We start from the raw sequence: 22,764 nt of genomic DNA, 5'->3' as shown, positions 1-22,764 counted from the left end.
TCCTCCTAGGAACAAGATACGACGCTGGTATGCTTTGGCGGAGATGGAGGAGCCAAGGGAGCATTGGGTCTGCCCAAGGAGCCTCCATTGGTGGGACAGAATAGTGATGGAACTGTGGGATGACCATGCTTGGATGATGCAATTCAGGATGACACAGGTGACCTTTCTTGAACTGGTGGAGGTTCTTTGCCATCGTCTCCAGCGCCAGACCACCACCATGCGCGTTCCTCTCTCGGTTGAGAGAAGAGTTGCGGTAGCGGTTTGGTGTCTGGCCAATGGCTGCAGCTACCAGGTGGCAAGTGACATGTTCGAGATAGGACGTTCAACAGTGGCAGCCTCCATGATGGAATTCTGTTTTGCCGTGGAGGTGGAACTGTTATCCAAAACCGTCTGTCTCGGATCCAACATTGGCTTGGTGAGTGCTTTAAATCATTGTATTCTCTGTACTGTTCTGCCGGTATACTGGCCAACGCAACGTATCGCCCGACACTTGACACTTATAATCATGCTGTTCTTTATGATGGGTGAGATATGCATGCTACAGCAAAAGGTGGCCGATGCTATGTATGCGAGTCCATGGACATCTGTTGTTTTCTGAAGTCAGTTTTGACTTGCTTCCTTTTAAATTATGGGATCCTTTTAAAATGAATGGGCTCGCCAGAGAATCTCTCAGCGCACAAAGAAGGAAGCAATGGGTTTTGATTGTTTCTCATCTATTTCTATTTCCGCGTCTGTCTGAACTGAGATTTCAACTTCATATTCTCCACTTCAGCCCACTAATCCACCGGTGGCACTACGGGATCATGGTTTTTTTCATTTCCCTGAAAATTATTGATTAAAAATTAAAAGGAGTCTATGATCATCAAGCTGGCTGTGATGTTAGAATTACTGTGAAGCATTGTCATTTGCTTACCCGTGTGTCTTCTTTTCGTTCTTTTCACAGGTAATGGAAGGATTTAGGAAGTTGGGTTTTCCACACTGCATCGGCGCCATCGATGGATCTCACATCCCTATATGTGCCCCAGGAGGTCGTTCTGATCAATATGGAAATCGCAAAAACTTTTCCTCTATTCTTCTGCAGGGGACTGTAGATGCCAGTGGACGTTTCATTGATGCAGAGGTGGGATGGAGCAGCAAAAATCATGATGCCTTCGTCTTTACTCATTCTGCCTTTTGTCTGGCCATGGACGCCGGGTCACTTGTCCCAGGAAATCCATGCCTAGAATTGGATGGTGTTGTGGTCCCACCACTGGTTATTGCCGAGAGTGCATACCCCATGCGACCTTGGCTCATGAAGCCATACGGGAGGTCCGCGGATGCAGAACATCATAGAAATTTTGATCGGCGATTGTGTCAGGCCAGGAATACGGTGGAGAGATCTTTCGGTCATCTAAAATCAAGATGGTGGTGTCTTTCCAGACGACTGCAAGTGAGAGAGCAGAACATTGTTTCCGTGGTGACTGCTTGCGTTGTACTCCACAACATCTGCAAAGAGAAGGGACATCCTGTCGTCTTCACTCCAGTTGCTAGCCGAAGTCAGGATTGAGTGTGAAGAGGAGGAGGAGGATGCCTCTAATGCCGGGCAACTTGAGGCAGGAAAGCGGGTGCGTGAAGCCTTGGCGCGTTACATGGCTTCTGGCTGCACACCACTGTAGTTCTATTTTGATAACAATATCTTTTTTAAAAAATTGATTAACTGTGTTTTATCAATGCCTTTCTTTAGATGTTTTTCTCTGTTGCTGCTTGACTGTTGCAAAACTGTACAATAAAGCATGTTATCTGTTTGAGAAATCTAAAACTTGTCCGTGTGCATTTTGGTGCCAAAGAAAGAATTTTCTATGTCGCGACAGAGAAACTTGATGCCAGTCCAGAGAATGCCACCCTTTGCTGTGAACGAGAAGGATGCGTCAGCGTTGATAATTGCGGAGAAACAAGCCGAGGGGTGCTCACTTTTGCAACAACCCACGAACTGCAGGATGTTGTCCACTGTACACGCTTGAAATGGTTGAATGCTCCCCAAAAGAAGAATCAACCTCACAGCCACATAGTTCTTCTGGAGGAGTATGAGCGGGGGGGGGGGGGGGTTGTACACCTAGCAGGGCTTGTTGGGTGGAGGAAGCAGTTCTACTTTAGTCCAGTATATATGAGATTGCAATATGTGTGTTTGTTATGGGAGGGGGACAGTGTCACGGTAATTGGAAATGGGAATGGCTTAGAATCATGGAGAATCAATTCAATTTTTTAATATATTTCCACGGGTACTCTGAAGCCTCCATTTGTATTACTACGGTCCCCTAAAGACCCTTTTTTTCACAGACCTTTATTCAACTCACAGAACATAATATTTTTCCTATTCACCCCCCCAAATTTTTTTAAAGTGTTCAGCCCTGGCCGAGAGTAGAACTGAGCCATTCTCTGGAACCGCTGACATTTGAAAGTGTCCGTGATGTGCATGAATCTGTCAAAGTGTGCTGATAACCCACTTGAAACGCACGCTTCAATTTGCAGGGGAAAGAGCAAGGTTCCCCCCCCCAAAAAAACCGATTAAGCAAAAATGCGCTTCCAAGTATCCGTAGTCTTGATTCTCCCGCCAAAAAAAAGGCCGATTTTCGAATGTATCAAAATCGCCTGCGTGTGCCCAGCCACCTTACAATACAGTCGTCATACCGACCCACTGCTATAATGGCTTCAAGTGGCAAGGGAGTTTTCTGGACGGATTCGGAGGTGGACACGCTCCTGAGAATCATTCACTGATCAGGAAAAGCGGGACAGGCGATGAAGAGCACCCACCTCCCTAACCATCATCTCTTTGGCCGTGTCTCTTCCCGCATGCGAGAGATGGGGTATCAGCGTTCCACGGAGCAATGCCGCTCAAAATTTAAAAGAGTGAAGGCGTCCTTCTATGACTCCTTGGAGGCCTGGCAAGGTATTCCCAGGCAGAGAACGAGGCCACCCCACTTCGCGGAGATGATGAGGCTTTGGGAAGCGGCTAGAAAACCCAGTTGGAGCAAACGCCATCATGCTGGTGAGTGCAGCAGAACCCGTTTTTCAAAGGGCGGCGGGTTCAATCCAATGTTGAGTCAGTAGAAAACACCTTTGAACAATCACCATTATAATACCTGCAGTGGTAATGTTAGCACATCCCATTTTCTGATAGAATCTTAATTTGGAAGACTGAATAGGACCCCGTATTGTGACTCATGTTTCGAGTGCCACCCTCAAGAAAGAGAACCCTCCAAATTCCCCTCAGAAATACTTTCCCCTCTAGTGCTGCTTATATAATTCATATAAGTGTGCTCTGGCCACTATATCTCTCATTACTGAAAAAAGGCAAGCTATAGTCTTCCCTAGAAGCAGTGGAAACCCTGTCTTTATCAAAGCTGCTGTAATGAAGTGCACGAAAAATGATTCTCTCTCTGGGATGGACCCACTTCTATGCAGGAACAAAGATCATGTCTCATGTACCAAGTTAGACCTCCATAAATCTCTGCAAGAGCTCACCAAATAGGGTGACGTTCACTCACACATTTTATTTCATAAACCAAAAGAATCTTTGTTTCATCCACTCATTGGTTGACTCCTCAACACATCATTATTACTAAAACTGTCAGTGTAACTGTTGGTTTTGAGCATGTTCTTATAACTCGCTAACACTGGATTAAAGAATCACAATGCTCTATGGTGAAATAATGTTGTGCATGACCTCATTGTGACAGGTTTGCCTTTTTTTTTTTCTGTTGCCCTCACAGGGGAGACTGAGGAAGTGCAAGAGACATCACCCTCCCCACAACCCGGCCCCTCTACTGGCACGCAGCAAACGTCACAGCAGCCAGGGTCAACACACACAATTGATGATGTCCTTAGGACTTTGGACAGTATGGACTGGCGCTTCTCTGCCTCACGTAAGTGGATTGGTGTGGAATCCCACCCTCCTCCCTATTAAAAAAAATATTATTCAAATTCATTAGATTTCTTTTTTTAAAAAAATCAATAAACAGCATCCAGAGAAGAATGCCCACCACCAAGGGACGCATGATGCGTTTCGGTAGGCGTCTGGACAATATGGAGAGGCGCCTCCGAGAAGTTGAGGAGACAAGAGTGACTGCCAGGCTTCCAGACCCTCCTCCCCATGAAATCTAAAACCTTTTTCCTGAGTACAAAAAAAAAAAAATTTTTCTCAAAGAATAAAGTTGATTTTATTTTTCAATAAAATTTATTCTGTTGATTGATACACAAAACAAGGTGCTGTGTAGCGTTTTTACTTTTGATTTTCAGTGAACTCTTCTATAACATGTGAAGTTTGTTTTACACACAAAACACCAAAAACTGAGCAACCAGAAGATTGGAGCATGCAAAGGATAAGACAGAAGGCCAAAGAGAGCATGCTGTACTGGCATGTTTATTATACACTAGAGTCAATCTTGCTCTGGCACGTCCAACACAGGCACGTTTAGACCATTGTTTTGGTCTTGGATCTGCATTCTGTCGCCGATCTCTTATGGCCCCGGGAGGACATCTGAACGGCGATGTGCTCAAAGTAATCTATATTTCTATGACTTTTCTTCAGTGCCTCCAGGATTTTCTCCTCTCCCCAGAATGAGAGTAGGTCCAAGATTTCCCTCTCCCTCCATGCCACCCCTCTAGAAACCTGTGGCCGGAGATCAGTCATTTGGACGGTTGTTCACCAGAAGCTTCCGATTCTCTCAGTTTTCCCGCTTGAAAGCAATTTTCTGATAGCTGAGCATGCGCGCTCTAGTTTTGAAGTCTGAGTTCCTGCAGCGTGCATTGGATCACGGGAGACGATGGTTAAATTTCCACGGGAATAAACGGATCCGAAAGTGCACGGGGCATGCGCGAGAATGAGGTTCATTGAGTCGTGGTGTTGGCATACCGATGAATTGCCTTTTTCCCCCCCTTTGAGTGCGGGGGCAGGGCCGTGGAGATGAGGGGTGCGGATTGATTGGGTGATGCTTTAGGGGATGGATGATTTAATGACCTAATAGCGCAATGAAATCACACCACAGCGGCACCACAGTGTTTTTTTTTTTTTAAAAGTGTGAACAGAGGAATGTGTAGCATGGCGGCAGCGAAAAACTAGCGCTAAAACTTGGTAGTGTGGAATCGGCCACTGTGAGAAAATACAAATTTTAAACTCTCATTAATTTATGATGAAGATTTGGGGACATGCAACATGGCCGTACTAACATTTGCAGTTTTTGCCTCTTTGTGAATGTGCATATAATGATCAATTCCCTCCACAGAGGACAGGATTTCATGGCAAACTCACTTCTGATTTTAATGTTGCTGATCCAGGTGAAGAGATGTTTCCTTGTTGCATACTGAGAGCCAAACTAGACATTTTGGCAGCTAGGGGTCCAACCTGTGCACTCCCCCCATTTTGGAGAATATTTTGACCATATAAAAAGTGCTACACACTGCCCCATAGCTATTTCAGTATATGAAAAGGGATGGCAGAGGAAGCATGATCACATAGCGCCCCCTTGTGCCATGAGCCTGATCAAACATAGGTCCTCTTTGCATTTTTTTAAATGGAAAAAATGTCTCCATGGTTACTGTCAGGGCTTTTTTTCAGAGGGAACGCGGGGGAACGGAGTTCTGGAACCTCTTGAAAACGGTCACATGGCTGGTTGGCCCCGCCCCCTGATCTCCAAACAGAGGGGAGTTGAGATTGCCCTCCGCGCTGCTCAGCTGCTCTAAACTCCCCTCTGTCTGGAGATCAGGGGGCGGGGCCAACCAGCCATGTGACTATTTTCTCCAAGGGCAACCCACTGAGTTCCACCACCTCTTTTTCCAGAAAAAAAGCCTTGGTTACTGTAATGTCTAGTTTGGCCCTGAGGGAGAGGGAGAGTGAACGGTCACTCTCTAAACATGTTTGGGGGATTGGAGAAGGTCACAGCAGATGCAATCTGTAGGTAACTTTATACCACCTGGAGAAAAACAGGAACTATAACTTGCTAGTACTTCCTGCTCTCCCTCATTCAGATAACAATGGAAGCAACCTAAGTTTTCTTTCTGTTCTTATTGCTATGCATAACTGGAATCAAGCTCTCCAAGAATAATGGAAGCCAATGGATAGAAAGAACTCACTCTGGATTTCTGGGTACTTCATCATCAGCAACAGAGCCCAACGCAAAGTAGTTGAAGTGGTCTCTGTGCCTGCACCGAATAAATCGTCCACAACAGCCTTTAGGTTTCCATTATGGAAAAATCCATTAATCTTGTTCTTGTTCTGCTCCTAGAGTACAGAAAGAAAGAAAGAAAGAAAGAAAGAAAGAAAGAAAGAAAGAAAGAAAGAAAGAAAGAAAGAAAGAAAGAAAGAAAGAATTAAAAGTAAATACATACAGAATACACAGCTGCATAGGAAAATGGATACCAAGGGGGATTTCATGATACTGATGCACTGACCAATCATCTTAGCATTCCCTTTATACTAGATATGAAACAGCTACACATAGATAATATCTTAGTTATCCATCAAACCTTCAGAAGAAATAAAGGAACAAGAGCAAAAAAGATGTTCTTGTTCTTTTTGCATGAGTAAAAATATTCAGGTTTCCCTCACCCCTTCACCCCGCCCCCCCTTAGCCCCTGTCCCCTCCACCTCACTTACCTGGTCGGGCGGGAAAGGCAGAGCTGTCTCCTCGTCCTCCTCCTCCGTCGCCTCCGGGCCCACAGTGGCTCGCAGGGCGGCGGGGAAGGCCAGAGTTGCCTCCTCCAGCCCTTCCTGCTGCTCAAATGGCCGTCACGGGTCCGATTCAGGTATTTTATCTGAATCGGAAACCCAAAGTGCACACCCCTAAAATGAAATACTGGAATACTCTAACTCTGGTGTTCTCAACAGTTAAGGGAATTAAAGAGCAATGTATATCTTCCATTCTCCATGCATCTTCCTAGTTCACTGTGTAGGTTTTTCATAGAGCAGAAGGCAAAGTGACCATTCTAACAATAACAGAAAGTGAAAAATCTTATGATGGGTAGGACAGAGTTCAAAGAATAATGAGAGAAAACTGCAATCTGAGCTGTCATAAGGGTTGCACTATGGGGTAACCCATTGGGTCATACTTCAGCCCTTCAGGGCATCACGTTTGTACCAGCAGTAATACACCCTCCTTTCCTCACATACATTTATTATTATTAAAAGTATTAAGTGTATTTGCCTCCAAAAGAAAAATCACAATTAACAACGTCAATGGTAGAAATATGGTGCAAGCTCACATAAAAGCAAAAAATATTACACAGTTTGGACACCAAAAGAGGCAGTCAAATAGTAATAGTACCCAAATCAGTCCCCAGGAATTCATTCCTAGACCCAGGGATTTTTTTCTGGGAAAAGAGGTGGTGGAACTCTCAAGTGGCAAGCCGCTTCAGGATTCGAATATTTAAATGTTTTGGTACGCTCCTTAAAGATTCGGGAATCTTTACAGAACATGCCGAAGCTGAAAGCAGAACTTTTCTTGCCATTTGCGATCTGTTTTTCAGCTGATGGGAGGGGAAACCTCCTGTCAGCTGAAAAAAGTTGCCGGCTTTGAAAGCAGCAACACTTGGGCTGTGCAGGGAGGAAACAGGATCAGGGGGGCAAGGCCATCAGACATGTGATTACTTTCAAGAGGTGCCAGAACTCCGTTCCACTGCATTCCCCCTGAAAAAAACCCTGCCTAGACCAGACAAAGTGACTGCGAAAAGAAAAAGATATTTACTTCACTCATAAAAAAAAATGGAGAGGGTAGGACATTCCACGGCCTTTGAGCCATCTGCCCAAAAGATGCTTTCCTATCTCAGCAGTCTTTCCACATCATCAAATACACAGGAAGCAGAATTTCAGTCTGTGCTGCAGCTGATCCTTCAGATATCAAAAGCTGTTGCCATGATTTCTTATGTCAGTAAAGTGCCATCAAGTTGCAACCAACTTTTTGTGACCTGAGGTGGAGTTTTCAAGATAAGAGACTAAGAGAGAGAGTTTACTATTGTCTACCTTTGCATAGTGACCCTGGTTTTCCTTGGTGGTCTCCCATCCAAGTACTAACAGTGTCACCCCTACATAGCTTGTCAGAACTGACAACATCAGGTTAGCATAGGCCATCCAGGTCAGGACCAAAATCTCTTAACTCTTCCAAATTCTCAGCTTTCATTTTAAACAAAAAGTCTGTAGCCTTTTTTGTTGCAGAGATATAAGGGGAAAGGCAAGGTGGAACTGGACAAAGTGGAACTATGTTTCTGCTGTATATTCAACTTGCAGATTTTCTTGTCATGGTGAATTTGCAAAATTTCTTCCTGACCTGCAGCTAAACTCTGTAACTACAGAGACAGTTCCTGTAGTACATTAACAATGGTTAAAGGTTAGAAAATCCCAGCTAATCAATTAGATTTCTTGCCAGCTGCCTGATCGTTCACATGCAAACAGACTTCAAAACTGTAATAGAGAAAAGTTCACCTCTGATTATTGGCATGTTTTATAGACTGTTACCTCTTGCTGTCGGATTAGAAAAGCATCAATAAAGCTCCTCTGATCATTCACATCCAATTCTTTGAGGTGCTCAATGAAGGTTTCTTGTATAAAGTTGTACACCTCTGTCCTGTTATTAAGGACAGTCCTACGGCCACCAAAAAGAAAGCCCAGAGCAGGAAACATGTTGTACAGCTAAAAGAGAAACAGATGAGAAAAGAAAAGATTAAGAAAGCCCCAAATCCTACTGCTGAGGCAGAAATCTCAAAGCATTTTTGCTCACATCAAAAACAACAACACAACAAAAGTCCCATATTAAGCTTGGAGCTCTGTCTGGTAAATGCTGTGTGATCTATCCAGCAGAGGTGTTGCATTGTAGCAAGTAGGAATTCCTTGGTGTTAATTCTAGAAAAAAATATGACCTGGTCTCTCAGCCAGCAATGGAAACTAAATGCACATCCTCAGGGCTTTTTTTCTGGGGAAAGAGGTAGTGGAACTCAGTGGGTTGCCCTCAGAGAAAATGGTCACATGGCTGGTGGCCCCGCCCCCTAATCTCCAGACAGAGGGCGGGGCCACCAGCCATGTGACCATTTTCAAGAGGTTCCGGAACTCCATTCCCCTGCATTCCCCCTGAAAAAAAGCCCTGCACATCCTAATCAAGGTAGTGTTCTATTTTTTAATTTAATATATACATACACACAACACTTACTAGTAGGTTTCCCAGTTCCCTGCTGGTGGCGGAGGATGCCCCAATCCCACCCTCCAGCCCCTGCCCTCGCTTACCTGGCCTGTGTGGAAAAGGTGGGGGAACACGGCTCCCAGGGTATGCTCCTGGGACGTGTCGTGCACTCCTACATGCCACAGTGGGGCAATCTGGGCCCCAAATGAATCAACTTGGGCTTGTTTGGGGCCTAAATTGGCCCGCTGTGAAGAACAGGAGCACTTCAGGGCCATTGAAATGCCCTGGCAACATTCCCACACTCTACTACAGAGTGCAGGAGCACTCTCCGGGTGGCATGTGACCTGCATGATGACATCATTCCTGCAAGTGATGTCATTGTGAAGCCCTGGAAGCATGTGCATGCAAAGTGCATGCATGAAAACTTCTAAACAGATGAGTGCCAGGTTTCCCGACTCCTGCCCAGAGGGTAAGGGGACCGGGCAACCCCACTTACTATCGAACTACCTTTTCCCTCCTATAGATTTCCATTGACCCTAGGCCTAAACAGAGGGGAAGAAAGAAAGGGGAAGGGTAGAATAAGAACAAGAGTTCATTTGTCTTCCTCTCTTCTGGACAGATTATTGCCCACCCGGAGTGGTGAACAAGTATTGTTATTATGCCTACAATGCAGCTGGGAAGCTGAGGCTGAGAGGAGTGCCTTACTGCTGAGCTCATGGCAGGAGTGAGATTCAAACCAGCGAAGTGCAGCATCACAGCCCAATAACTTGGCCACTATACTACACCAACTCTCAGAAAGAAAGATATTCAAGAAAGAAATCAGAAAAAAAAAGAATGGGGAGGTGAATCTAATTAAAATAAAATAAGCTTTAGATCAATTTTCATAACATTTCAATACATGGTAGAATTATAGCTTTCTACTATTACAGGGAAAGTTGTTTGGCAATAAGAGCAGCCCTTAAAATCCAAAACTTTGAGCCTGAGGAAAATTCCCAAGTGTAAGGCACGTGGCCTAAGAAAATGAATCCATTTCTCTTCCTCTCATCTGAATGGTGTTCATGGAGCAAGATGATCTGGCAGAGCATGGAGTCACAGAGAGGAACTCATCCATTTATCAGTGTTTATTTTAGTTTTTACTTGTTTACTTTACAGTGCAGACTGCCAGTCTAACAAAGAAAGAACTAGGGGCTGGGATGGAATAAGCAGCAACTTATTCCTCCTACCCTTTGGCCACCTGACATTCTACTAAAAGCTAGTTTATAAACCTTCAGCATTTTCAGTCTCTTCCCCCCAGAATATAAAAGGTCTAGAATCGTAGACCTCTCTGCATACAGAGCAGTTCTGTGAAAGCCACGCCGAACTGAAGGGGAGTTGAATGATGGTACAATGCTTGTGGGGCTGTCATGAACAAAGCTGGCCTAGAACCCTCCTTCTTGATTGCTGTCTTCACACTGCATGGAGTTTTATATATGAGAAAGAACGCATGGAATTAGGTTGCTAAACTGTGCCTGGGAACCACCAGGAACTTGGGAGGCAGGGATATGTGGAGATGCAAGCATTATGTGCCCAACACATCACATCCAGGAAAAACAGGAAATGATGCTACATTGATCTAGGAACAGCTGGAAACTCTATAGTAAAAACATTACCTTTCCAGTGATTCCTAGAGTGACAAAACATCACTACCACGTTTCCCCTGGAAGTAGTGTCATGGCATGTGTGACTCCATCTTTTAAATTTGTTTCTCCTGCTATTGCTCAGAGCGACAGCAGGCAAGAAGAGTTCCCTGCAGGAGATCTCCCACCACAGAAAGAGATCTGGCAACTCTCAAAGTGGCATAGGTTTCCGAGTGCTGCCCCATAAATTTCCCCAAAAGTTTTAAATTAGTTGCAAGTTTCTCAGATCAAGTTTGACATCAGCCATGAAGTGTTGAGTTGAGGTGGCAAACCCTTAAATATATGAATATACACACAACCCTGCCTGTACTCCTTGTATTGGAATTTCAACCATTTTCAAAGCAAATTTAAAGTAGTTTACTGTGACTGAGGGACTGCCGAGAAGCCGGGTGCTTTCATTGAACAAGTGCAGTAGTTTCACAAATGAGAGATCTTCATATTCATATCGCTTGCCAAGCAATACAGACACAATAATATTGGCGGCAGCAGCGTTCATGATTGCAGTATTCTCAAATGGTTTTCCTGTACAGAAGATATTAAAATAATATTAGATAAAGGAATGAGCATTATTATCACTTCTGCCTCGTGCATTAGCGTGCATATGCTTGGTTAGTATTTGCTTGGGGGCTTGTGGTGAAGTGGCCAGTTTATTATAATGGATTTCTTTCTTGGTAACATGTTCTTTGTCCTGTAAAATGCTTGTCACATCATGTAGCACCAGATATTGCAAATCTCATGTTCTATCCCAAAACTAGATGAACTATTTATCTAACTGCAGTTAGATAAACAAGTGAACTTGTAGTTCTTATCTGAGCAAAACAGATAAAGAAAAAACATATAATTTCTCACTGCCCTTACATATGATTTCTTTTGTCTGTAAAGGTATTTAACGTGTAATGAAAAAGTGTATGGCAATGACAACTCGTTGGCTTCTTTGGCTGATAGAGTTGTAAGTCCACAGCTGTGAAATTTTGGTATATGTGTGTATCTCTGTGCATCATTCTGTGTAGCTCTGTCTCTTCATGAATTTAATAACAACAACAACAACAACAATAATTCATGTATATACTACCCTTTAGGACAACTTAATGCCCACTCAGAGTGGTTTACAAAGTATGTTATTAGTATCCCAACAACAAAACACCCTGTGAGGTGGGTGGGGCTGAGAGAGCTCCTAGAAGCTGTTACTGATCCAAGGTCACCCAGCTGGCTTCAAGTGGAGGAGTGAGAATCAGACCCGGTTCTCCAAATTAGAGTCCCCATGCTCTTAACCGCTACACCAAACTGGCTTTATTCTGAGATTGTTTCTGTTCTCAAATCAAAGGTCTTTCACAGATCACTATTTTCAGGTTCCTGGGTTAAAACTGCTACTACTGCGGACTGGGCTACATCGAAGTATGTCTCAGGTCTTTTCGATGCCTCCCAAATGCAAAGATAAAAACACCAATTCACCTTTAAAAGATTCAAACTTCTGTATTAGACAATGGCACTCTTCGACAATTCGGTCCTCTATGATCCTCTTGCCCATTCCGTAGTCCCTTAATGTGGTTAGCGCAAACCGCCGCATCACTTTCCAGTTCTCACCATGAGCAAAAACGACTCCTAAAGAGGGACATTAGCATGCACGACCATTGTAATCATATAAAGGAATACCATCCATTATGGAAAGCATGTTACATGAAAAGAGGTCCAAACATGTTAAGCAACATGACTGTCATGGAGTGGTGGCAATATGATTACAGTTGTAGTGCTCCTCAGGAAAACTATTTGCTTTTACAGAAGAAATTTAAGGATGATATGAGGAAGACTGTCAAAAGTTAAAGGAAGATTGTCAGAAGCTAAGATCTGAATAATTCTCTAGATTTCAAAAAAACAAACCAGGAAACTCAAAATAACAATCAAGCTATTCAAGAATCTAAGAAACAGGTGAGGGAATTCAGAGAGATCCATGAAAAATTGAATTAGTACAAGCATTACAAGCAAACCCATTGATAAGAGAAGACTCTAGAAAGGGAATTTTGAAAATGGAATTCAGAAGCAATAATCTAGAGTTTTGCGGAGCATGAGAAATTTTGGATCATATGGACTTAGAGAGTGCATACCGAGGGTCAGTACCAGACTGTGTGAGAGTTCAAGGTGACTGACCCGGGAGGCCCTTTCTAACAAGATGATCCAATGATCAAATGGCTTTTTGGAGGCTGACCAAATTATTGGAATCAATTTAAGGCACACAACCTAGAAGAAGGCATGAAGAAAAGGAATACAAATGGAGATTGATGGGGAGACATAAATAGACTAAAAGTTAAAAACTAATAGTTAAACAAGCTAAGATACTAAATATCAGGTTGAATAAAATGTTAAAAATGAAATGTTTAAAGTTTCACCTTGTTACAAACTCTAAAAATATGTGATTAGACATCCTATTCAGAAGTATTACAGTGGTGATGGAGTCAAAAATTTATTTTGAAGCTTATATATTTTGTTGATTATAATTATTGTTGATTTATATAACTATGTCATAGAAATTATTAATTTTCTCTTTTCATCAATATTATTCTTGTTATTATGTTTTTTTGTACTATTGGATGAATTTTCTATGTATGCAATAAGTCACTATATTAAATTTAGAATGTACAATTAATATCAAAATATCTAAGCCAAGTAGTTATACTAATATATCAAATACTGTGAGGTTGAATATAATGTTGAATACAAAATGTTTAAAGTCCCACTTTGTTCTGAACCCCCCTCCCCCCAAATCCTAAAAATATGTTATTGAATACTCCATGTAGAAGTATCACAGTTTATTTTTCCTTTTTTAAATAGTGAATTAACTGAGATAGAGGAATAATAGTACGATATTCAGTTATGTTATATATCTTGCTTGTACTTCTTTTGCAGCCTAAATCTATTATAATATATTCTATATATTCTATTTATTGTAGCTTAATCTATTTTGTATAAGGTTCTATGCACTTTCTATTGTTATTTCTATGTTTTTTCTCAAAGACAGTTTAAGCCAGTCTAGTTCTATGGACTACACATATAGAAAGCCAGATCAGGTACATTTAGGGTTACCAGTCCCCCTGCTTGGGGCAGAGGATCCCCCTCTCCCACCCTCCAGCCCTGCACCTGGCTACCTGGCCAGTGGGGGAAAAGGTGGGGAATGCATCTCCCAGGGCACGCTCCTAGGCGGCACGGTGCTCTCCTGCGCTTCACAATGGGCTGATTTGGGCCCCAAATCAGCCCACTGTGGAGTGTGGGAGCACTGCTGGGAGGGCTGTTGAAAGCTCCTGCTCTTCACAGCGGGCCAATTTTGGCCTGAAACTGGCCCAATTCAGCCCCAAATGGGCAAAATTCAGCCCACTACAGTGCATGAGAGCGCTCCCAGGAGTGGCATGAGGCACTGTGCAATGATGTCACTTCTTGGAAGTGACATCATTGTGCAACCTGGGAGCACGCATGCACTTTGTGCATGTGTGAACAACACATAAATGATTTATTTATTTATTTATATTTCAATGTATATACCGCCCATCCCCAGGGGCTCTGGGCTGTGAACAGTTTAAAATCAATAAAAACAAGAAATCAACAATACTAAAATCAATATACAAAACAATAATGAAATAAATTAGCCAAGTGAAATGGTGGGGATAACCCCCCCACCCCGAAGGTGGGAGGCTGACATGGCCCCGCCCCCTTCAACCACTGAACGCCTGGTGGAACAGCTCTGTCTTACAGGCCTGGTGGAACAATATGTCCCGCTGGGCCCGGGTCTCCATTGACAGAGCATTCCACCAGGCTGGGGCCAGGACTGAAAAGGCCCTGGCCCTGGTTGAAGCAAGGTGGGCTTCCTTAGGGCTGGGGATCACCAGTAAACATTTATCCGCTGATCGAAGCAGTCTCTGGGGAACGTACAGGGAGAGACAGTCCCGAAGATATGCTGGTCCCAACCCGCTTAGGGCTTTAAAGGTAAGAACCAATACCTTGAACCTGATTCAGAATTCAACCGGAAGCCAGTGCAGCTGGCGCAGGACAGGTGTGATATATGACTGGTAAGATATACCAGTCAGGACCCGCGCTGCCACATTCTGGACCAGTTGTAGTTTCCGGATCAGGCCCAGGGGTAGCCCAGAGTAGAGTGAGTTAAATGATGAGTGCCAGGTCGCCTGCCTCCCACCCAGAGGGTGAGGGGATCTGGCAACACTAGCTACATTTCAGAAGCAATGTCCTCACCATTGCCTTTTTGATAGTCTTCAAATATTGGGATCATGGGCCTCTCCGCAAATGCATCTGCCTGGTTCACCAAAGCCTCCTTTACAGTTTCGTAGCCCGTCAGAACTACCATTTTCTGGAATCCCGTTTGTAGGGTGAATACAGGGCCATACTGTTTAGAAAGCTGAAATGTAATCAAAGGACAATGAGAAACAGTTCCAATCATCCAACCCAAATCTTCACCCAAAGGATATGCTAAACATTGTAGAAAATGATATTGCCTATGTATAAAAACAAAGTAGCTAAAGCAAGATAAATACATATAGCAAACTGTAGTATAGTTTATGGCTACATTCACTTTATTGATAATATGTGATCTGCCTTTATTGTCATATAACAAAGAAAACAGGATGGTACAGAGAAAAAAGAACAAAATATAATATAAAACAATGGTTGTTGTGGATTTTCCGGGCTGTATAGCCGGCCAGCTACAGCTGCTGGTGAAATGTCAGGAACTACAATGCTAAGACCACGGCTATACAGCCCGGAAAATCCACAACAACCATTGTTCTCCAGCCGTGAAAGCCTTCGACAATATATTGAACACCTCTATGGGGAGGAAACATTTCAACACTGTGACACTGAGAGATCTCTGTCTTTTGGTGCTACACCTCTGAAGATGCCAGCCACAGCTGCTGGCGAAACGTCAGGAACTACAATGCCAAGACCACGGCTATACAGCCCAGAAAATCCACAACAACCATCGTTCTCTGGCCGTGAAAGCCTTCGACAATAATATAAAACAGTTGAGTGATATCAACAGTTATTTCTGAAACTTCTCCTGGTGCAGTTTTATAGCAAGTTGTAAAAAGTTTGCTACCTTCTTAGTTATATTGGAGGAGAAATCATTTAAAAGACAGTAAATCTTGTGATAATCTGAAGAATCGGTCATATTAGCTAAAATGGAGCTTAAATATTTAAAATGAATTATCGGCATAAAAAGGACAATAGAAAATAACGTGGAATTGTTTCGATACAGCTGGTTTTCTAAAGACGTTCCCTTTATTAAAGCACTCTCTTGAACCACTCTGATATAATATAGCCCTACTATCTTTATTAAAAATACCCTCCTGAACAAATCAGGTATACATAGTTCGCAGACTGATAGAAGCATAATATATCCAGATAAAACTTCATTATTTTTAACTGTCTTTTTAAGATTCTCCTGGACTCCAGACCCCTAAAAATCTTCTTTTAATAATAATTCTTCCTTTAATAATTATAATAATAAGGGGGAGCCATGTTAGTCTGTTGTAGCAAAGTTAGATGAGAGTCCACTAGCACCTTCAAGCCAAAATTTATTTCAGCATGAGCTTTTTACTTCCTCAGTTGCATAGAAATGTACATCCACCAAGCTGGGTCATATACTCAGAAGCGTGTATGTGTGTCCACATGTTTGTGAATATGCTATGGACTTCATAGGGACCTTGGATTCCTAACTCAATTTCACTGCTAACCAGTTGTATGCCCATCTCTTACAGTGTAACTTGTGTCTATTAAAAAATCGCTGCAGTCTTTCCCCTTGGAATTTCTTATGACCCTGCACTGGAAATCCATCAGATTGGGTGGTTTGCTTAAATCAGTATTTGCAATCACTCTCTGCACTTCCTCCATGCTAACAGGCCTATTAACTCTTCATATATCATGATAGTTGTGAAATACCCAGTTCACCAAAGAATTTCCTTATCAATTCTTCAGCAGTATATTCTCTGGGTTTTTTAAAATGATATATGAGTTGATTCACAGTTTTCTCAGAACTATGTGCTGGTTTCCCAGAATATTGATAGAATCAATTCCTTCTTATAATTTTGAGAAATTTTTGCTAATAATTTGCCAGGTTCATTATCCAATTCAAAGAACTTCTGCTTTGTACAATTAACTGCTTCTGCCAATGTTTTGCTCTCAACATTTCTATATCTTGCGATACTACTTCACATATACCCCTGAGCTCAATTTAACTTATATTGTGTTTCTACTTATCTTGTTAATATCTCCACTTCTGAGGCTCCCAGGTCCCTATATCCTCCTGACGGAAGGTGGAGGATCCGGGACTTACCTGTTGTACTCTCCTCACTGTGTCCCAGAGAGACATGATGATGTCACTTCTTGGAAGTGATGTCATCAAGCAAGCCATGGCTGTGCTTCTGCGTTTTGCATGGGCAAATCCAGTCCATTTGGGGCCAAAATTTGCCCAGTGAAGCATGGGAGAACGCCCATGGCTGGCATGATGACGTTACTTCAGGAAGTGTGTGCTTTCTTGGGTTGTCTGCTGGTGGCACGTGATCACCAGGGAGCAATGGGGCAAATGCCAGGGAGATCGCCTGGCACTTGTGGACAACTGGGAAGCCAACCTATTCCTTCTTCCTTTTTACTTGACTTGTAGAAATTTGTTGGCATAACAAACAAAACTTCTTTCCCTGGATCGCAAATTTACACCTCAAGGCATTTCTGGGGTGGTGTTAATGCAGATCTAATTTCAGTCATAACCAAAGCAATCCTAAGGACGCTGTCCTTGCAGTAAGCCCCACTGAATAAGATTCTGAGTCAACCTGCTTTGGATTGCACCCTAATTCTTCATGTTGTAGTAATAAAGAGTTAAATATTCAAGATCTTGGCTGATCCACTGGAGCATGAGCTACCTCAGACATAACTCTTATTCCAGCTGTCTACATTTTCATTATTATTAGTGCCTCCCCCAATTTGCTCTTCAATATGTTCCATGAGAACAGCCATTAAAGGTGAAGCCCTTTTCAACTAGATTACAGATTCTCCGGGAATCTCTCCGATTTTTAACTTCCAGGATCCGGGAGGAAAAAGATTTTTGAAGAATGTTTAATTTGGTTGGAGTTGATAGAGGTCTATAATTTTGTTGGCAGGTACAGCAATGGTTTAGTTAACTGAGTTAAGTTCTGGCATGTTTTTCACATCAAGAGATGAATAGAGATCATTGCCTACCTCTGCATAGTGACCCTGGATTAACTTAGTAACCTCCCAGCCAAGTGCTAACCAGAGCCAACCCTGCTTAGCATCCATCCATGACCTGGCAAGATCAGTCTAGCCTGGGGCATCAAGCTCAGGACAATACATCAAGTACATTTTATTAATGCATAGACAAATTATGCGACATATATTTGTCTGCACATTAATGCTTGCCTTTGTGATGGAGAAGCTGATAGTCTCTCTGCCTTGTAAGACCAGCACAAACGAATTCCAAATGTACTGTTTACATAAGTTTGTATAAGTCTCAATTCAATTTCAAATGTACTGTTTGTATAATATTTTACTATGCACTTCCTATTTTCATATTTTTTGTTTTTAAATAAAATTTGTCCAAAATACCCAAAACTAAACTAAAAACCAAAGGATCTGGAACAAAAAGCACAAGAAGCTCACCTTTAACATGGTTCTGTAAGGCCTCTTCAGATCCAATTGGTGGAGGTTTCCTATTAGTGGCAATGGCTTTGGTCCCGGTGGAAGATTTTGGCTGCTGCTGTTCCAGAAATTGCTCATTTTCCAAAGGAATGCCATTGCCAGGGGAAATAGGAACAACACAGAAAGAGGATCCATCCAAGCCATTTCCTATTAATGAAAAGTTGCCTGCGGTGGTTGCAGCAAACTTTGCAATAGATTTTGGTCAAGGACAGTGTCTGTCAACTGAGATGAACAGCACAAAAAGTTCATATAGATGCAGCCTCATATAAGTTCTCTATCCAGTTTATGAAAACTAGTTCCAATTTTGTGTGTATGTACTCCAGCTCTAAAAACCCTGTATTTGACTGGCTGGGCGGTATCTAATTCATCAAATGAACAGAACTAATCTAAACTCTCTTGACACCTGACTGATGGTTCAGCACAATATTATCTGGAAGGTTAGTCTAGTTAATTATATACCAAATCCAAAGAGTAGTATTGCCAAGAAGTAGCTGGATTGCCTTTTGAATTTGTACTTAGTGAGAATTTTTGAAAAGTTGAACATGCCTTTCTGAACTGTTGTCCCGTTGAACACAAGGCAAATATCTTAAAAGAAACGGAAGGGACTGCCCCCATTTCATCCTCTCTAGATACCAGGGATGCAGACGGAGGGAGATCTGCTTTGGTCTGTAGTGCAACTGGAGTCATCACTGGAGTTGTGTGATGTGCCCAAAAGGGGGAGAAACAAGAGCCACATCCACCTAGGGGGGCGGGGATGGGGTGGAGGTAAAACTACAGATGAAAGGGAGGAAGCACTTCTTATTAAAAACCATTGGGAGGCCCAAAGTTGCACAAGACTGGATGTGCTTCCTTTACCAAATCCCCCAAGCTGAAGTTCTCCTTTCTCCCCCTATGATCTTGATTCCTTGTGGAATCATTACAAATCATTCATTTCAGCTTGGATCCAGAATAGGGATGTGCGTTTCGGCATTCAGAATGCCGAAAGAATGCCGAAATAAAAGTGTTTCGGCTTCTTTCGGGGAATGCCGAAACGTTTCGGGGAATGCCGAAACGTTTCGGGTAGCCGAAAGAAAAAAGCCGAAACGTTTCGGGATTCTTTCGGCTTTCTTTCGGCTTTTCAATGGGAAAATGCCTCCGTCTTCCCGGACGTCTGGGGGAGGCATTTTCCCACCGAATAAGCCCAAAATTGGTGGGGACCTTCCTCTAACCCTTCTCTAACAACCACCCAAGTTTCAGACAGATTGGACTTTGGGGGGCCATGTTATGGCCCCCCAAAGCAGGTCCCCCCATCCTCCCATAAGAAAGCGAAGGAGCAGCATATTGTTAGCATGCTGCTGCTAATCTTCTTCATTATTTCCTATGGGGAAAAATGAAGAAGCAGGCTTCCTTTGCCAGGGGTGGCATTTTGCATGCAAAATGCCCCCAAGCCCTCAGGGGCCCTTCTCCCACCCCTCCTCCCACCCCCCACCAAGGCTCAGCCTGCTCCCACTTGGGGGGGCCATTTCATGGCCTCCCCAAGTAGGTGCTCTAATCTCTACCACTGACAGCTGGGGGAGGCTTGTGTTGCCAGGGGTGGCATTTTGCATGCAAAATGCCCCCAAGCCCTCAGGGGCCCTTCTCCCACCCTTCCCCCCACCCCCCACCCAGGCTCAGACTGCTCCCACTTGGGGGGGGGCATTTCATGGCCTCCCCAAGTAGGTGCTCTTTTCTCTACCACTGACAGCTGGGGAAGGCTTGTCTTGCCAGGGGTGGCATTTTGCATGCAAAATGCCCCCCAGCCCTCTGGGGCCCTTCTCTCACCCTTCCTCCCACCCCCCACCAAGGCTCAGACTGCTCCTACTTGGGGGGGGCATTTCATGGCCTCCCCAAGTAGGTCCTCTCAGCCCCTAAAGTCCACCCCTTACAGCCCCACACAAACCCAATTCCCCCCCAGCTGCCACACACAGACCCAAATCCCCACATTAGCCCCTCACAGACCCAAATCCACCCCCACCTGCCCCACACCCATAACCCCAGGAACAGGCTGGCAAAGGCCAGCCCTCTCCCTTTGTTCCCTATGCTGGGAACTTCTAAACTCTCTTTCCCTGGGCAATTCTGCACAGCCCAGGGGTGCCACAATGGTGGGCACACTTCTGAGTGCCAGCTGGTCCCTGTGAAAGAGCACCTGAACCACAGACACCCTCCCTCAAATTCCCCCACCACCTACAGAGATGGCTGGCCAGCCAGCCCCATTGTTCCCTATGATGGGAACCAACTGCACAACAAAGAATAAAACAAGAACAACACAAAATAAAGTTTTTAAAAAATTATTTTCTCCCTTCCAAAGTACAAGTAGGCAAAGCATTATGACACATTACACCAGCAGTCCCCCACACAGAAAAATAACACAACTCACTTAACATCAGAGAATCACAAAGTACGATTCCTGTCAAAAACACTTTATTTCTTGAACAGCTTTAGGTTACACAGCAGGGGGGAACACCAAAGGGCATGGCAGCACTATCTTACACAAAAATAACACAACTCACTTAACATCAGAGAATCACAAAAACACAATTCCTGGCAAAAACACTTTATTTCTTGAACAGCTTTAGGTTACACAGCAGGGGGGAACACCAAAGGGCATGGAAGCAGTATCTTACACAAAAATAACACAACTCACTTCACATTAAAGAATCACCCCAAAAAATTGCTGTCAAAAGAACTTTATTTCTGTAACTGCTTTAGGTCACACAGTAGGAAGGCACAACAGAGCAGGAAAGCAGTGTACTACACAAAAATAACACAACTCACTCCACATCAGAGAATCACACAAACACAATTGCTGCCAAAAACGGTGAAGTGGGTTGTATTATTTTTTGTAGTACGTTGCTATCATGCCCTGTTGTGCCCTCCTACTGTGTAACCTAAAGCTGTTCAAGAAATAAAGTGTTTTTGCCAGGAATTGTGTTTTTGTGATTCTCTGATGTTAAGTGAGTTGTGTTATTTTTGTGTAAGATAGTGCTGCCATGCCCTTTGGTGTTCCCCCCTGCTGTGTAACCTAAAGCTGTTCAAGAAATAAAGTGTTTTTGACAGGAATCGTGTTTTGTGATTCTCTGATGTTAAGTGAGTTGTGTTATTTTTGTGTAAGATACTGCTGCCATGCCCTTTGGTGTGCCCCCCTTCTGTGTAACCTAAAGCTGTTCAAGAAATAAAGTGTTTTTGACAGGAATCGTGTTTTGTGATTCTCTGATGTTAAGTGAGTTGTGTTAATTTTCTGTGTGGGGGACTGCTGGTGTAATGTGTCATAATGCTTTGCCTACTTGTACTTTGGAAGGGAGAAAATAATTTTTTAAAAACTTTATTTTGTGTTGTTCTTGTTTTATTCTTTGTTGTGCAGTTGGTTCCCATCATAGGGAACAATGGGGCTGGCTGGCCAGCCATCTCTGTAGGTGGTGGGGGAATTTGAGGGAGGGTGTCTGTGGTTCAGGTGCTCTTTCACAGGGACCAGCTGGCACTCAGAAGTGTGCCCACCATTGTGGCACCCCTGGGCTGTGCAGAATTGCCCAGGGAAAGAGAGTTTAGAAGTTCCCAGCATAGGGAACAAAGGGAGAGGGCTGGCCTTTGCCAGCCTGTTCCTGGGGTTATGGGTGTGGGGCAGGTGGGGGTGGATTTGGGTCTGTGAGGGGCTAATGTGGGGATTTGGGTCTGTGTGTGGCAGCTGGGGGGGAATTGGGTTTGTGTGGGGCTGTAAGGGGTGGACTTTAGGGGCTGAGAGGACCTACTTGGGGAGGCCATGAAATGCCCCCCCCAAGTGGGAGCAGTCTGAGCCTTGGTGGGGGGTGGGAGGAAGGGTGGGAGAAGGGCCCCAGAGGGCTGGGGGGCATTTTGCATGCAAAATGCCACCCCTGGCAAGACAAGCCTCTCCCAGCTGTCAGTGGTAGAGATGAGAGCAGAGCACCTACTTGGGAAGGCCATGAAATGCCCCCCCCAAGTGGGAGCAGGCTGAGCCTTGGTGGGGGGTGGGAGGAGGGGTGGGAGAAGGGCCCCAGAGGGTTGGGGGGCATTTTGCATGCAAAATGCCACCCCTGGCAACACAAGCCTCCCCCAGCTGTCAGTGGTAGAGATTAGAGCACCTACTTGGGGAGGCCATGAAATGGCCCCCCCAAGTGGGAGCAGGCTGAGCCTTGGTGGGGGGTGGGAGGAGGGGTGGGAGAAGGGCCCCTGAGGGCTTGGGGGCATTTTGCATGCAAAATGCC

The 22,764-nt window shown here is 43.9% G+C and overlaps 1 protein-coding gene across 1 annotated transcript in view; it reads right to left on the bottom strand.

Moving 5' to 3' along the window:
* The window catches only part of LOC129327057 (cytochrome P450 2K6-like), a 44,783-nt gene extending 25,876 nt beyond the window's left edge, over positions 1 to 18,907 (bottom strand). Inside the window, exons 1-6 of the mRNA XM_054975480.1 lie at positions 18,488 to 18,907; positions 15,056 to 15,218; positions 12,272 to 12,421; positions 11,181 to 11,341; positions 8,486 to 8,659; positions 6,109 to 6,256 (exon numbers count right to left, since the gene is read on the bottom strand). Of these exons, the coding sequence (XP_054831455.1) occupies positions 6,109 to 6,256; positions 8,486 to 8,659; positions 11,181 to 11,341; positions 12,272 to 12,421; positions 15,056 to 15,218; positions 18,488 to 18,670 (979 nt within the window). The 5' untranslated portion in view covers positions 18,671 to 18,907. The remainder of the gene's footprint in view (positions 1 to 6,108; positions 6,257 to 8,485; positions 8,660 to 11,180; positions 11,342 to 12,271; positions 12,422 to 15,055; positions 15,219 to 18,487) is intronic.
* Positions 18,908 to 22,764: the final 3,857 nt, after the last annotated feature.

This window comes from Eublepharis macularius, chromosome 1 (assembly GCF_028583425.1).
Source record: "Eublepharis macularius isolate TG4126 chromosome 1, MPM_Emac_v1.0, whole genome shotgun sequence".
NCBI lineage: Eukaryota > Metazoa > Chordata > Lepidosauria > Squamata > Eublepharidae > Eublepharis > Eublepharis macularius.
The sequence above is the reverse complement of the archived record's forward strand: the minus strand, read 5'-3'. Positions and strand labels throughout refer to the sequence as shown.